Raw genomic sequence first — 16,946 nt, forward strand, 5'->3', positions numbered from 1 at the left:
CTCAGAGCTCAGGTCAGAGTTCAGCCCTTGGCCCTCAGTCAGGTACCTCTGTGTAATGCATAGACCACACAAACCACTGCACTGACCCTGCTTGTCTTACTCATGGGAAAGAAAAGATAGCTTTGTGTATTAGAGTTAAGATTTGCAATCTTAATTCTCATTCTATAGTATAGGCACTTTCCTTGAGGATGTTTTCATTTACTCATTCATTCATTCACTCTTTCCTTCATTCAACAAATGGGCCAGGCAGTATGCTAGGTGCTTTTTGAGAAATAAAGAAAAATAAGATATATTCCTTATCCTTCTGGAACTTAGAGTATAATAGGACTTTTCTAGGAAAAGAAGAATAGGAAAAATTTCAGAGAGCTTTCCCAAGAGATTGGGAATGGGGAAGAAATTTTCTCAATGGCCCAGAGCTTGCTTGCGTGGACAGGGGAGCCCAGACTGGGTGTATGCCAGGGAACATGGCTTTGGGGCATCTGGGAGCGGGCAGCATAGTGAGGCTGCTGAGCTCTTCAGCTCCACTAGCTATCTCTGGGTTGAGGGCACACACTCAGCCTTGGGTAGTGGCTGAATGCAAGATTTGCCGGAGAAGAGACTTCGGCACAAGAGAGAGAAGGGATGCCTGAGGGAGGATGTGGCTGGGACCTGGAGTGAGGGACTGGAGAGGCAGAGAGAACCCAGAGATGAGGAAATGGTGACCCTTTGTGCAGTGCCCCGCTGTCCACCTCTTCATCAGGGCCCCCAACTCCAGCTGCTCCATAGTGCTACTCTTTCACCATGTTCTCTCCCTCTCTCCTCTCACCAACTTTTTTCTGTTTCCGGCATTCTCAGTGAGCTTTGGAGAGAAGATGTTGGAAGGAAGGGTGGTGATTAAATTGGGACTCAGAGACTATGCATTGCAACAAAATTTGGCCTGCAGGGCCTCAAAGAAGTTGAAGAAGTGTGTAGCATCTGAGAAACGCTAACCTCTGGGAGTGATGGAAGTGGAAGTTTCTTAGGTCATGAAACCCAGGAAGAAGAGAAGAAGAGGAGATAAAACCCTGGATAAGGGCTTCCCTGGTGGTACAGTGGTTGAGAGTCCGCCTGCTGATGCAGGGGACACGGGTTCGTGCCCCGGTCCAGGAAGATCCCACATGCCACGGAGCGGCTGGGACCGTGAACCGTGGCCGCTGAGCCTGTGCGTCTGGAGCCTGTGCTCCGCAATGGGAGAGGTCACAACAGTGAGAGGCCCACGTACCGCAAAAAAACCCAAAAAACCCTGGATAAAAACACCACGATGTTACCCCTGAGTGATTGCACAAAGCTTACGACCTCACTGGCTGAGATGAATCATGCAACCCACGCTTCAGGGAGGAAAGGATCACTGAGACCATCTCTACAACTTCCCTTTTATTCAGATATGGAAACCGAGGCTCCGTGTGCTAAAGTGACTTGCCCAGGCTCACACATATTTACAGTTGGAGAGTGTGTCCAGGGTCACACATATTTACAGTTAGCAGAGGAGTAACGTATGTGACCAACAAGAAAGAACAACAGAATGTGTGTTCAAGCTGCTATGAGACATCTTCAAAGTCAGCAGGAGGTGAGCAATGGGACCTGTGACAGGCAGTAAATCCATTTCTCCTTTTGCTCCCCACTAACTTCCTATGGCATTATGGTCACTTTCTAGCTCTTAGCTGAGGTGATCCTATTGGTTGGTTGGCTCCCACCTGAATCCATGGATAACTAGCTTGGTTCCTAGAGTGGCATTGAACCCCAAGTTCCGGATGTCACTACTTTCTTCCACGAGCTGCCCACAGAGAGGATCAGAAGGGGTGAAGAGGAGAAAGTGGGCTTTGAGATTGGTGCCTTGGAGAAGATTAGCATTCTGGAAGTCAGTGCACTTTGTCTGTGGGGTAGGAGGTGCATCTCCTAGAGGAAAAAACAAACAAACAAATAAAAACCCAAGAAACATCCAAGGTGAGGTCATCTGTTCTTAAAAGGAAAAAAGGTGTTCTTGAAAGGAAGAGAGAAACAAGGGCTTATAGGCATTCATCATAAATCAGCAAGTGTAATAATCAGACTCATTTATTAAAGGCATCACTTCTGTAACCAAAGTCTGTGTATATTTTTCATGTATAAAGATAAAATACCAGAGAAGAATATGAATATTGCTCAGCTAGAGAAGATTAAAGGCCATGGTGAAATGGATATTGTCATGGGCTAAACTGAGTCCCCCGACACCTGCATAAATTCATGTGTTGAAGTCCTAACCCCTCATACCTCAGAATGTGACTATATTTGGAGATAGGGTCCCTACAGAGGTAATTACATTGAAATGAAGCCTTTAGGGTGGACCCTTATTCAATATGACTGGTGTCCTAATAAGAAGAGGCAATTTGGTCACAGAGAAGAAAGATGATGTGAAGACACATGGAGTAGACAGCCATCTACAAGCCAAAGAGAGAGGCCTGGAATGGCTCCTTCACTCACAGCCCTCAGAAGGAACAAACCCTACTGCCACCTTAATCTCAGACTTCCAGCCTCCAGAACTGGGAGATGATAAACTTCTGTTGTTTAAGCCACCCAGGCATTTTGTTACAGCAGTCCTAGCTAAATAATACAGTTTTCTGGGCTATGAAATGAGCAGTTGCCCTGGGGACTAGGCTCATTCTGGTCTGAGCACCCCATTCCAGAGGGTTTCAAACTGCCCCCTCCAGCCTCATCACTTCTTTTCCTTATGAGCAGTCCAGAGCCACTCCAGAGCCTTCCAGCACCCAGCACATGGCTGCCCAGCCAGATGGTAGAGAGGACCCTTAATGAGCTGTATGTATTCTACAGTGCCTTCCAACAGGTACGTTTAAACGGGATATTTTATGGTCAAGTTCACTGAAAGGCCTTCTGCAATACTGAACCGAAACAACAGCATGAAACTCCTGCTTCCCAGGGAGCTAAAAATCTGGCCTATCTTCAATACCCAACAGCCCACCCTCACGCCTGTGATAAAGAAGGGGGGCACCTGACACCCAGTTGGTCTTACAGAAAGAGACCGGCTGGGGCAGCAGGGCACACACTGTCGCACTGGGCCCCCAGCCCCGAAGTCCTGGTGCTGTTAGCAGCTACCTCACATTCCTGCCATGGGACAAAACTATCTGTGGAATCAGAAGGCAGGTCCAGGTTGCAGACTGATTTGTGCAGGGCTCTTCACGAGGAAGACAGCTATTTCAGGTTTCTGGAATGGTTATCTGCCTTCAGAGGTAACGGGGGAGCACATGTACAACAAGCAAGTGGATCTGGGGTGTGCTGGGCTGTGGAACTGTGAGCAGATTGTGGGAACCGCACCCTTAGAGAGTGCTGACAGCGGTTTCCTCAGCTCTGCACCTAAACCCCAGACCTGGTCCCTGAGGCCCCTTGTATCTCCCTTCTGAGCAGCCAGGTCTTGGACACCCCAGCGATGAAGCCCACTATGACTGTGCAGGCCCCCAGGCTCCTCAGCCTGTGGCAACTTGAGCCCCCATGGAACACAAGAGAGAACGATGCCTGACGACTACTTCATCTGCCTTCCCCCAACTCTTTGAAGAAAAGGTGAGAGGACTCTGCTTGAGCATGAGACTTGAACCACATACATGAATACATTTGCTCTATTGGTCATGTAGGGAAGTTTGCATCCATCAGACAGAGAATTAAGAGTCCTTTTAAATAAGCATAGTATGTCACAGAGCAAGGCCCAACAAGCATCACAGAATCAATATACTCCAGACAACGTTATCTAAATAAGATGTAATAAAATTACAAATCAGTAACAAAAGTTATTTAAAGACACATTTGGAGGTTTTAAAATTCCCTTTTAAGTAATGAATGAGTTAAAGAATAATCACAATGGAGACTAGATAATATTAAAAACTAAATAACAGTAAAACCAATACAATATCAAAACTTGAGTTAAAGTAGCTAAAACAGTACTAGGCTGATATCTATAACCATAAATGTAAATATCAGGGGAAAATGGGGAAAGACACAGATTAGGTAAATTAATCTTATAACTCAGAAAGCTGAAAAAGAATAATACAGCAACACCAAATAAAATGTAGGGAAAGAAATATAAAGGAAATAGTTAAGGGACTTCCCTAGTGGCGCAGTGGATAAAAAAAAAAAAAATCTGCCGGCCAGCGCAGGGGACACAGGTTTGAACCCTGGTCCGGGAAGATCCCACATGCCATGGAGCAACTAAGCCCGTGCGCCACAGCTACTGAGCCTGCTGTCTAGAGCCCAAGAGCCACAACTACTGAAGCCCACGCAGCTAGAGCCCATGCTCCGCAGCAAGAGAAGCCACCACAACGAGAAGCCCATGTACAACAACAAAAAGTAACCCCCATTCGCCGCAACTATAGAAAGCCCGCGCACAGCAATGAAGACCCAATGCAGCCAAAAATAAATAAAATTAAATCTTTAAAAAAAAAAAAGGAAGTAGTTGAAATTAAATAAAACAATGAATATGAACAGCATCAGTAGCTGCTCAGTCCATGCAGTTGCTCAGGCCGACCTTCCTGGAGGAATCTTTGACACTTTGTTTTCTGCCACCCCCGTACAATGGTGAGTAAATCCTCAGAACACAATATTCAGAATTAAACCATTCTCACTACCTACACTGGCACCACCTTGGTTTAAGCCACCATCATCTCTCAAAATTATGTAGCCTGTAATGCTTTTCCTGCCTTCATTCTTGTCCCCCTTCAGTCTATTTGCAACACAGTAGTAGAAAAGTAAATCAAATCATGTCACATCTCTGTGCAAAAGCCACAAGGCATTTCACTCAGAATAAAATCCAAAGTCCTAACAGTGGAAGAAAGCCCTAAATATCTTAGACCATCCCCTTGGGGAGCCCTTTGCCTGTCTGACTATTGCTTCCTCTGTTCCAGCCAGTCCTCCTAGCTCTTCCTCTCTCTAGACAGGTTCCCACCTGAGGGTCTTTGCACTAGCCATTCCTTCTGCCCAAAGTGTCTTTCTCTGGACATCCATGTGACTAATTCCCTCTCCTCCTTTAAGTCTTTGCTTGTCAAATGTCATCTTCTTTCCTCTAACCCCCTATTATATTTATTATTTATTTGGCTACTCTGGGTCTTAGTTGCAGCATGTGGGATCTAGTTCCCTGACGAGGGATCGAACCCAGGCCCCCTGCATTGTAAGTGTGGAATCTTAGCCACTGGACCACCAAGGAAGTCCCTAACCCACTATTTAAAATTGCAATCTGCCTATGTGCCTCACCTCCGTTCTCTCAATTTTCTTTAACCTGATCTGTTTATTTTTATAGCAATCATCACCTAATGAAGATTTTTTATTTACCAGTTTATTATTAAATGTATTGTTTATTAATTTCCCCACATTAGAAGATACTTTCAAAGAAGGAAGGGATTTTTATCCATTCTGTTCACTCTACTGCCTAGACTAGAACCTGCCACACACAATAAACACCAAAAGGTAGTTCTCTGGAAAGAATAATAAACTAGATGTACTTAAAAAAAAAACAAACTAGATGTACTTTTGATAATAGAGTAAGAAAAAAAGGGGGAAGTCACAAATAAACAATATAGAGAATTAAAAGGGGATGTAAGCCCAGTAGATTTTTTAAACCACAAAATAGCATGTTTATACCCATCCAACAGTTAAAAAATAGATATTTTCCTAGAAAATTGATAATCCCCTAGAAAACTATAGCTTACTAAAACTTAGTCAAGAAAGAAAAAACAGAAAATCAAATGTAAAACTGTAGTATAAAGGAATTGAAACAGTAGTTTTAAATCTATTCATCAAAAACCTCTATCAGGACAGATTTCACAGAGAAATTCTAACAATCCTTCAATTCCTATCTTACACATACTGTTCCAGAGAATAGAAAAGGGGAGAAAGAATCCAAACTCATTCTATGAAAATAGCCAAAATGTCAAAACTGGACAAGGAAAGAAGGAGAAAGGAAAAACTAAAGGCCAGTTTCACTATTACACACAGACATAAAAATCCTAGATAAAATGTCAAATCCTTCAAGGATAACAAGTATACGTCATGACCAAGCAGGGTTTAATCCAAAAAATGAAAAGATGGTTTAACATTAGAAAATGTATCAATGTAATTCACATATGAACAAATTAAAGAAAAATACCATATGCTCAACTCAATAGATGTAGGGAAAAAACACACGATAAAATTCAATACCCAACACTCCTTAACATAAGGAAAGAAGGGTACCTACCCAAAGCCTATAGCAATGATTATAGTTATTGGTGAAATGTTAGAAGCATTCCATTCAGAACTGGGAACAAATGAGAACGTCTGCTATCAGTGCTTCTATTAAATATTGGACTGGATGTCCTAGTCCTAGCTAGTAAAACAAGACAATAAAACAGGATAAAAATTATAAGGTTTGAAAAGGGGGAGAAAAAATTGCCGATATTTGCAGACAATAGGATTGAACTGTCCGTCATTCAAGACTATGGAATGTGGCACAGTGAATCATGCTCAGATACCCCATCCCTCCAAGCACCACTTTAGCCAAAGAGTAGTGACAGATGAATATCCAAAAGAGAGAGAGAAAAAGACATAGACAATCTCAAATATAAAAATAATATCTCCAAAACAGGAACAAGAATAGAATTGCAAAATGGTGATGGGTTCCAGGTCTGAGAGAAGACAGTGGTTGTAAGAATTCAGTTTTGTGAGGTAAGCGGGGTCCAAAAGTGCTCCAAGTCAGGTGTGGAAGACCCACCAGTGGTAGCCAGCGGTGGAGAGGGGCTCCCCAACTCAGGAAAGGAAGCTAACAACAAAAACCATACAAACAAAAACAGCTATTGACTTTTTACTGGGGCTACAGCTTTATTTAGGGAGACAGGATGGAAAGACAAGGCCTCACTCACAGGAGCTGAGACAACGCACCTTTCTGGAGGAGAGAGGGCAAAGATAGGGGCTCGGGTGGGGAGACAGAGAGATGAAGAGAGAGACTGAAAACAAACTTTTCATTGAAAATTAAAATGAAACTTATCTATTGTGTCAGAAGTCAAGATAAGAGTTATCTTTGGGGCAGTAGTGAGTAAGATGGGATACAGGGAATGGGTTTTAAGAATCTGATAACATTTTATTTCTTGATCTGAATGATGGTTACACAGGTGAAATCATTCTGAAAATTCATTAACCTGTGTACCTTTCTGTATGTATGTTGTACTTCAGCAACTAATTTACTTTTTAAAAAGGTTGAAAACAAATATATAAAGTAATCAAATGTTTACACAGATAGTCGATAAAGCCAATAAGTGGATGATGAATTCATTCCAGGTGAAATAAAGTTTTAAAAATCTTTGACAAAGCTTTAAAATAAGTATGCTGAGAATATACAAGGATAAAAATAAAGACAGAGCATAAGAAATTATGAAATAAAAACGGGCATAAATGATAAGATATATAGTAAAAAGCTAATTAGAAAAAGGAAATGAAAAAGATAGTCATGGAAATAAAAATGGAATCAATGCTATAATGTCTAGTACAGAAGAAGTAAAAGAGGCTTTTTAATATGAAAGTGCAGTTAAAAAGTACAGACAATAGATGGAGAGGCTCCAACATTTAACTAGTAGCTGTTCTCTAAAGGAAGAGAATAGGAGAAGAAACAATATTTTGAAAAGGTAATTGCTAAGAATTTTCCATAACTGAAAAAAGATATGAGTTCTCTAATCACAAGTTATACTCAGGGTAATGAGCAAGATAAAAAGGAAATAAATCTATACAAATAGGCAGATGATAGTAAAACTGCAGAACATTAAGTATAAAAGATATTCTTAAAAATTCCCAGACAAATGCATTGGAAAATTTAAAAGCAATGAAAAATATAATTTCCTGAAACTTGACTCAAGAAGAAATAAAAATCCAAATAAACCTACTAGCACCAAAAAAAGAAAAAATCAAACTGGTAATCAAGAGTCTTCTCTGGCCCTAAAATACGCTAGAGCCAGATGGTTTTATTTGAGAACTCCACCAAACCTCTAAATTACAAGTAACCTTTATCTCATATAAAACTGTTTCATAGAACAGAAACTTATTTTATGTGGTTATAATCATCTTAGTATCAAGACCAGAGAAGGGCAATACAAGAAAAAAAAATGATACATAAATTTCCTTTATGAACAAATATACAAAATAATAAATATATACAAAAATAAAAATAAATGTTGGCAAATAAAATTCAACATCATATTAAAAAATACTCCACAGGAGTAGGAAAAAAACAATACCCCATGACCACAAGATTTGTCCCTGGTGATCTTCATCTAAACCCATAAAGTTTAGAAGAAAATATGAAAGATTATTTTTATAAGAAGATTGATTAAACAAGACACCAGAAGCACAAATCACAATATGAAATAAAAATTAAGACAACAGTGTAATGCTATTTTTTCTATGAGACTGACAATATGAAAAACATTTGATAATACAAAGTGTTGTTGGAGAGTGTGGGAAAACAGACGTGCTCACGTACAAATCAACAGTTATAACTTCTTTGCAGGGCAGTTTTTCTCACATTTATCAAAAATGTGTAAGATATAAATCCTTTTAGATCTAGTATATAGTGTATAAACAGCCACTTCATAAAACAAGATATATGGTTACTTTACATACACACACGCACACACACACACACATGCACTCAGATAAATGATTGCGTTAGGAGAAAGCACATGTGAAGCTAAGTAGCACCTTTTCAACGCCAACCGTTGATGCAGGGAAGGGGTGAGCAGGGGCCTGTGGTGTTGCAAGGGAAGTATGAATCATGGAGGCCTTCTTGGAAGACGTGAAGAGCAGAAATGAACAAAAAGGTAGTGTGAGCAACTACAGGCATAAAGAATGACACACCCTAAAGCTGGGGAATGAGAATTAAATGTCTTGTGGACATGACACAAAGGCAGTCTGCTGTTGGGGGTAGAGGGAAGGGAGCTTTCCAAGGGTGATGCCACTGCTGGTCAGAGGAGGGGATTTTACTCTTCCGAGATGCCCTACGCCATAAGAGGGTTTAGATTTGCTATATTAAGCAAGGGAGAGTGGTGGGTGGGGTTTTCGCTGGGTAAGGCACCGTGCAAATGGCATCTGAGGGAAACTGTGCTAAAGGTCATTGGTTATCTGTGGTGAACAGGACTAGTTATCATAGTACTGCCAAGAGGGATGACAAGCCTGAACTTGAGCTGGGTCGGCAAGAACAGAAAGGACCTCTAACGATCTCAATGACAAACTTGTTGTTAGTTTGGAAATTTTAAATTTTAAAATTAAATATATCTTGGAACAATGGATATTTACAGGGGGAAAATGAATCATGTTTTGGAACTAATCACATTTTATTTTTTTATACTCTTCCTGGCTTGTGCAAGGTGAAAAGGAGTAACGCAGATTTTAGAAAAATGAGTAAAACAACTAGAGGAAGTTCAATTTTTGTGACTTAAGAAAGTGCTGTCATTCCCATTATGATTGAAGGTTTTTTTCTCCCTCTTTTAAATACATCTCAGGAGAGGGCTTTTAGGGGACCTTCCAAAGGTTAGCGCTACATAAATAGATGGCTTGAAAAAATAGAATTATTGACCGAAAGAAGTCCCACCCAAGGCCCCAGCGCCGACTTACCTGTACTTCCAACACTGAGCCACAGAAGAAGCCCCCATGACCAGAAGCAGCCCTCCCAGGGGTCTGGGGCCATCGTTGAGCTGGAAGTCTCAGAGCTGGGGTGAAGCCGACCCCTAATGACAAAGAGATCTCATAACCCAGGCTCTCACAGTTTTGAACACTAAACGCCCACTCGGGTCTCACTAATCATTAACTGGCCTCATGACCTGTAACAGGTCTCTCCCTATTTGTCTAACTTCCCCAGTTTTTCTGTTTCTTCTTCTCAATGAAATGAAATATACTTTTTTCTTTTCTTTTTTTTAAAGCAGGGGACAATGAAACACATTGCCCTTCCTCTCTGAGCCAAACATCATCAGGAAACTATTTCCTGCACCTCTCCCACTTCCCATTATAAAATGTTAGTAAAAACCAAGGCAGAAGTCTTTGATCTCTAGGGGATCACAAACCCACATTGTCCCAGAGTCATCTGTGGATGTGTTTGCCCCCTAGGAGGACTCTGAGTGGCTTGAGGGCAAAGGCCTTCTCTTTTCATTTTTGAGTCCCCAGTGCCCAGCACAGAGCTGAGCCAACAACGTATTAATATGTTTCGTGTACATTTAACGGAAATAACGAAAGAAGATGAAGTTGGCCTCTGAGAGTACTATCCTTTGATGGAATCTTGGGGCTAGAAGTCCAACCTCTAAGAAGAGTCGTTCAGTGTCTTGAATTCACTGATAAGAAACAAAGAAATAGAGAATGAAAATGACCTATGGAGACCCTTCTGCTGGAAGTGGCAGAGCTGGCCTGGAACCAGGGTGTTTCCAGTATACCGCGTGGCCTCTTCACCCAAAGGAGTGGCAGAAACCACAGAGCGCTAGTTCTAGATGGGTCAGGGGAAGGGGGAGCCACCATACTTGCCCAGCTCTCCTTAATTGCAGCACATTGCTGTGAGGCAGAGAACCCAACAGGGCAGTATGGAACTTTCTGGACCATAGCTCTGTGAGGGGAGTACTATCTACATACAGCTTCAGGGTATAGAGGGGTTAAGTACCTTGCACAAGCTCATGCAGAGCTGGGGTTTGAAGCAGGACAACCTAGCTCCCGAGGCCATACTCTGAACCACTGTGCCAACAGGCGGCACCAACCACTGCACCAAGCCGTGCCAGGCCTGCCCAAGACAGGGATAAACTGATTTTGGAGGGGCCAGCCCTTGCTTCCCCTCCTGCACATGATGCCACTGATCAGGTGCTGTTGCCACCAGCAAGGGCACTACTGAAGGCTGTTCTAACGTCAGAGACCAAGCCAGGTGTAGAGGTCCACCAGGTCCTCAGAGAAAATAAGCCAGGATGGGACTAGATGTGCAAGCGATTTATCAGGGATAAGACCTGTGACGAATAAAAAGGGGAGCTGAAGACAGTAGGGAGACCCTTTAGACCCTGCTGCAGGGCTGACACCTGCGCAGGACAGGGAGAAGGAAAGAGGATTGCACAGGAAGCCCCAGAACACCATGCAGTTCCTGGAATGTCCTGGCCAAGGCAGTGGGGAAGCCTCAAGCTGAAGTCTCTTGTGAAAATGAGCTGTGTTAGCAGCCTTGCCCTGCTCAGTCACTAGCTGGGGGCAGTCTCAGCACAAAGACGAGGCTAGATCCAGAAGGGCAGCAACCAGGACCATCAGTCAATTAGGTTCCTCACAGCAGGAGACTGAGGACTGCATTCTCCTGGCCACTCCATCACACCCAGAGCTGGCGCGTCAGGCCAGTCATTCCAGCTTTTCCAGCACAGTGTTCCCTGTGCAACATCAACACAGCTGACTTGTAGAGAGTGCCCTCCCTGTCACATTCATCATCTGGTGCAGTGCTCTCCACATGGGGCTGGAGTGGTCCTGGGCCAGACAACCTGCCTCAGAATCACCCAGGGGACGGGGGGCAGACCACTGGGCCCAAGCCAGACACACTGAATGAGACTCCTTGGGGTTGGGCCCCAGACTCTGCAGTTCTAGCAGGCTCCGCAGATGACTGTATGCACGCCAGAGCCACTAGTCTTCTGGTAATTCTAACCACAGCCATCTCCGTTTCACCAGTGAGGAAACTAAAAGCTCATAGAGGCCAGAGACCTGGGGAGCCCTGCTTCAGGGGGCCAAGAAAGCGAGGTCCTCCTGGAAAGTGAGGTGACGTGTTTTAGAAGGTGAGGATAGAGATCTTTCTACAGGAGACACTGGTAGGGAACACCACCTTATAATCAGTGTATATGGTCCGTCTCCCCCAGGGAGAATGTCAGCCTCGGGAGGGCAAAATTCTGGTCTCTTTTGTTCGGTGAGGTGTCCCCAGCGTCTAGCACAGTGCCTGCCACACAGCCAGTGCTCAATCTTTGCTAAGGAAAGGCATGGTACCTCTGGTATGGTGTGCTCGTTTAGAGAGGGCAGTGGGAAGGGGTCTGATCCCAGGACCACACCGAGGCCCCCACGGTGCAGTGGAGTCAGATGGCTTTACTGGCCTAGGATCTAGGAGCACAGGGAGGCAAGCAAGAGACCAAGGACACTGGGTTCAATATCCAGCGCTCATTGCTCAGGGCTTCCTGTTGCGTGCCTGCTGTCTAGAACTGTGCTTGGCACATAATAGGTGCTCGTTAAACACTTGTTTTGAAAGAAAGGGAGGAGAGGAAGAGAAGGGAGTGGAGGGGAAGAGAGGAAGCTACTGGTTACAACCCCTGGAATCCATAGAATCTCTTTCGGCCTTTCCTGCCTGCCTCTTCCCAGCTCAGATTCCCAGCTTCCTCACCTTCCTTCAGGATCCCGGGCTGACAGTTCCATAAATGAATAAGCCTTTATGTGTGTGTGCATGAGTGCATCATGCACACATGTATAGAAGCATGGCCTTCAGTTTAGGGGTGGGGTTGGGAGTGGGGGGGATATAAACTAACATACTAACTAATATAAAATCATCTTAGGAAATTATAATTCTGAGCCTCACCAGTTTATTCTATCCCATCCTTTCTGAACTTTTTACACGCTTGCTGACCCACTACACAAACCCTCTGCACCTTGCTTTTCCCACTAAACAAAATTCTTTCCACCTGCCTCATTTGTTTTTTAAGGGTGCATAGAAACCCAGTAGAACTTCTCATGAAATTTTAGTGCACAGCCCAAGATGACTCAAGCCCCTATCCTACTCGATTTTCAGGAAGTCTGAACTTTTGCCAGGTTCCTTTCCAATTTGAGGTGAAGACCATGATTTTGGAGCCTCCACTCCTGGTGTTCCATATGTACTGCATGTGTATACACGTGCGTGCACAGGCGTGCACGCACATACACACCCATTCTCAGAACAAACCATAATACACGAGCATAAGGCCATCTAAACTCTTGTAAAGAGAATACTTCATGCCCTTCGTGCCCCAAACCACATAACTTTGCTTTCATTTTAAAGCTGTCTATATTGTCTCTGTTTTCCTCGGAAGAAAAGGTAGACCCTTGCTTTACACTTGTCAGGAAAATGTATCACAGGTGTCTCCAGACCTCCAAATTTTGAGAAAGACTGAAAATTGCAGCTTTTAAATGACAGTTTGATGCCAAATTCTATGGTTTAGTTTTTGCTCCCTGAGATCTCCTAACTTCAAAGTAAAATGACTTGTGAACCTTGAGAGCTTGTTGCTGGGTGTGCAGTACTGTAGGGCGATTCCCCGAGAAGCTCGAAGGAAGAGGACACCCCGGGGGTCCCCTTGTTGTGCCTTCTAAGTGGTGGAAGAAACTGGCTGGAAGTGACCCATCTGCCCATTCCACGGGTTCAGCTGGGCTCAGCTCTGCCCACTCCTACCCCTGCCCCCAACGTGCATCTCAAACCCACCACCATCTTTCCTTTCGATGTCACCTCATAGCTGTGGGAAGGTGGAGAGAGGCCACAGGCTGCTGCCAGCACCATCTCACTCCTGGGTTTCATTTTGGCTTTGTCTAAGGAAACATTTTCTAATTATAGCCAACAATTAGAGTGTGGTAGGATTGGAGACAAGCAGGCCTGGGTTAAACTCCAGCTCCATCTCACCCCAGCCGTGTGACTTCAGCTGGATGGCAGCTTCTCTGAGCCCCAGTTCTTCACCTGTTAACAAGCTCTAGTAAACTGCCTGACGCACAGCAACTCTTTCTTCCTCCTCTTGTCTTTCCTTCCCCAAAGGAGAGAGTCTCACCAACTCCCTAGGTGTCAATATCCCCAAACCGAAACCCCAGGGATGAGAAAATGATGGCAAGACTGATGGCCCTCTCTGCCATGCCTAGATGACCCCTGGGTCCTTAACCAGACCCCATTCCTTGAGGAGCTGATCCACTGGGATGGTTGACTGTGAGTGAAATCATCAGAGTCTCTATTCCCTCCCTCACCACCCCCAGTAGCTCTGGCTGTTTTAAAAAGATGCACATTTACTTGCCCTGGAGAGGTGGAGACAGAAGAGGAAGTGGAGAATGTGTGGTTGAAGAAGCTTGGAGAAGGGCAGATGAGGCCATTGCAGATCTTAAAAACGTATATATTGCCAAGACTTCTAGTAACATCTAGCAATCTTAGGTACCAAAGAAAGCAAATGAAGTACCATCATTTAGCAGGTCAAAAAATACCATTAATCCCTGTAATGTTACTCATGACCTATTCTGTTTTTCAGAACACAGATGTTCACTTGATTAGCATAACAAGTTCATACTGTCATTCAGGTCATCTTTTAAATTTACTCTAACACTATGCATATAATTAAGTCTGTTGTCTCTTTCCTCTGTTCATTCTGGTCCTCCCTCCTCTCTCTCATTCTCTCTCTCTCTCACTCTCTCTCTCTCTCTCTCTCTCTCTCTGTCTCTCTCTGTCTCTCTCTGTCTCTCTCTCTCACACACACACACACACACACACACCCCAGCACTCACAGTCAGGAGAGAAGGCAGAGCCCAGGAGCCCAGGTGCGGGTAGGTGGAGACAGAGGTGAGGATGGGTGTGACAGTTGTTCTCTTTCGATGGCTTCTATTTTCTCAGAGAAATAGGAAGCAAAGCTGCCAATTGAGAGTCAAGCTTGGAGAGGAGGTTTTGAGGTTTGAGAAAAAGGAGTCTGAAAGTCTGATCTCTTTCTGAATTGTGACTGCTGTGAAGAGTGAGAATTTGCATAGCAAATAGAACAGGATCTTAAAAAGACGCTATCTCTTGTCTCCAATTGCAGCTGAAGTCCTACTGGCAAACAAAAAATGCTACGTCTTCACCCTCCTACCCTGCCAGGACCCCGTTCACCGCCACGCACACACCTCCACCACTACATTCTAAAGAGACTGGAAGGCCTTGGAAAGACAAATCCCAGTGGGACTTACTAGAAGGCAGCAGAACTGCTCTAGGAGACCTCCCTTCCCCACCTCCCCTAGCCGAAAATCAGCCGTTTGAAGGAAAAATCACAAGAATCCTAAGTTCTATGGGGGGTTTCCCATCCCTTCCTGAAAGGGAAGGAAAGGTGGTGCTCTACCTCACCCTCACAACAAAGCCAAATGAGGGGGGCTACCAGCTGAGAGTGAGGGTGACCACATGAAGGTGACAGTGGCATCTGCTACCAAGTCGGCTGTCTGCTAGGCAGCCTGATCCGTCCTCCTGATCTGTCCTATTTGAGATGGATGGGGGAAATGTAGACAGCAGCAGGTGGGGCAGGCTGCACTCTCAGTGGTGGATGTGACCGGGAAGGATGAGTTTCCCTTGGGTTGAGTAGAGCCCTCAGAAGACAACTGGCTTGACCCTTTCCCATCGGGGCTCCACTGGTGAGGGTGGTCTAGGGCAACACTGGAGAGGGACAGGGAACCCCAAGAGAGGGAGGCAAGGAATGAAAGAGGCATCCATGTCTCCATTTCTCCTCTAAGTCCTCTGGGCCCGGGACTGACTATGGTGGGGAGAAAGGAGGACATGACATTAAAGTGTTAGAATTGATCAAACTGGACTGGGATTCCTACTTCTGGGTATATACCCAAAGGAAATGAAAACAGGGTAACAAAGAGATATCTGTGTCCCATGTTTATCGCAGCATTATTCATGATAGCCAAGATATGGACACAACTCAAGGGGCTGTCAACTGATGAATGGATAAAGAAGATGTAGTACATATATACAATGGAATATTATTCAGCTATGAGAAATCCTGCCATTCGTTGACAACATCAGTGGACCTTAGGGCATTATGCTAAGTGAAATCAGCCACAGAGAAAGATAGATATTACACGACATTACTTATATGTGGAAGCTAAAAAAAAAAAAGGTCAAACTCATAGAAACAGAGTAGAAAATTGGTTGCCAGGGGCTGGTTGGGGGAAGCAGTGGTAGTGAGGGAAATAGAGAGAGGTTGGTAAAAGGGTACAAACTTTCAGCTATAAGCTGAATAAGGTCTGAGGATCTGATGTAAACCATGGTGACTATAGTTAATAACACTATATTGTGTAATTGAAATTTGCTAAGAGAGTAGAACTTAAATGCTCTCACCAAAAAAAGATAAACATGTGAGGTGATGGATATGTTAATTAACTAGATGAAGGGAAACCTTTCACAATGTATATATTAAATCACCACAAATGTACACTTTAAATATCTTACAATTTTACATGGCATTTATACCTCAGTAAAGCTGAAATTTTAAAAAACTAGACTGGGATGGACTGGATTGGGTTTTTAATACCCACCACCATACCCCCATCCCAAGACCAAAAAGTTGATGCTAGGGGCAGGAAAAGCAGCTTCAATGCAGTATGTATGAAGGCAGTAGCTAGAGAAAAAGAAAATCATTCCATGTTTGCTTCTCACTAAATTCAGACCATTCACCAAACCAGTTACAGAGGTAAAACACATCATGCTTCAGAATCCACTTGTTAAAATACTTTTCTTCCCTTTTCTATATTGTAACGTTTAAGCATCTCAGTTCTGCTGTTTGGGCAGTGCTAACTGAATTCTAGTTCTCCACCTTAAAACTTCAGGGTCTCCTGATTATTGGTAAAAGAAACCCCAGCAAGACCAGGAAAAGATGTTTCCTCTTCTCCTACAGCTGCAGAAAAGCACACACTATTCTGCACTATAATGTCAGTTTTTATCAAAAACTGGGAAATTACAGTCACGAGAGGCTCCATCTTAATCTTCTGTTCAAGAATCTTGTAGGGCTTCCCTGGTGGCGCAGTGGTTGAGAGTTCACCTGCCGATGCAGGGGACACAGGTTCGTGCCCCGGTCCGGGAAGATCCCACATGCCGTGGAGCGGCTGGGCCTGTGAGCCATGGCCACTGAGCTAGCGCGTCCGGAGCCTGTGGTCTGCAACAGGAGAGGCCACAACAGTGAGAGGCCCACATACCGCAAAAA

The 16,946-nt window shown here is 44.0% G+C and overlaps 1 protein-coding gene across 10 annotated transcripts in view; it reads right to left on the minus strand.

Moving 5' to 3' along the window:
* The window catches only part of PLA1A (phospholipase A1 member A), a 33,806-nt gene extending 23,879 nt beyond the window's left edge, over nucleotides 1-9,927 (minus strand). For 2 of the 10 annotated variants that reach the window (XM_073804201.1, XM_033855805.2), the window contains exons 1-2: nucleotides 9,631-9,927; nucleotides 1,713-1,914 (exon numbers count right to left, since the gene is read on the minus strand). In XM_073804201.1, coding sequence (XP_073660302.1) covers nucleotides 1,713-1,914; nucleotides 9,631-9,703 — 275 coding nt within the window. In that variant the 5' untranslated portion in view covers nucleotides 9,704-9,927. Of the gene's footprint in view, nucleotides 1-1,712; nucleotides 1,915-8,718; nucleotides 8,852-9,630 lie in introns of those variants that run through there. The other 8 variants (XM_073804203.1, XM_073804202.1, XM_033855800.2 and 5 more) reach the window with 7 other exon arrangements.
* Between the last annotated feature and the right edge of the window lie 7,019 nt (nucleotides 9,928-16,946).

The sequence above is a fragment of the Tursiops truncatus genome, chromosome 4, assembly GCF_011762595.2.
Source record: "Tursiops truncatus isolate mTurTru1 chromosome 4, mTurTru1.mat.Y, whole genome shotgun sequence".
Lineage (NCBI taxonomy): Eukaryota > Metazoa > Chordata > Mammalia > Artiodactyla > Delphinidae > Tursiops > Tursiops truncatus.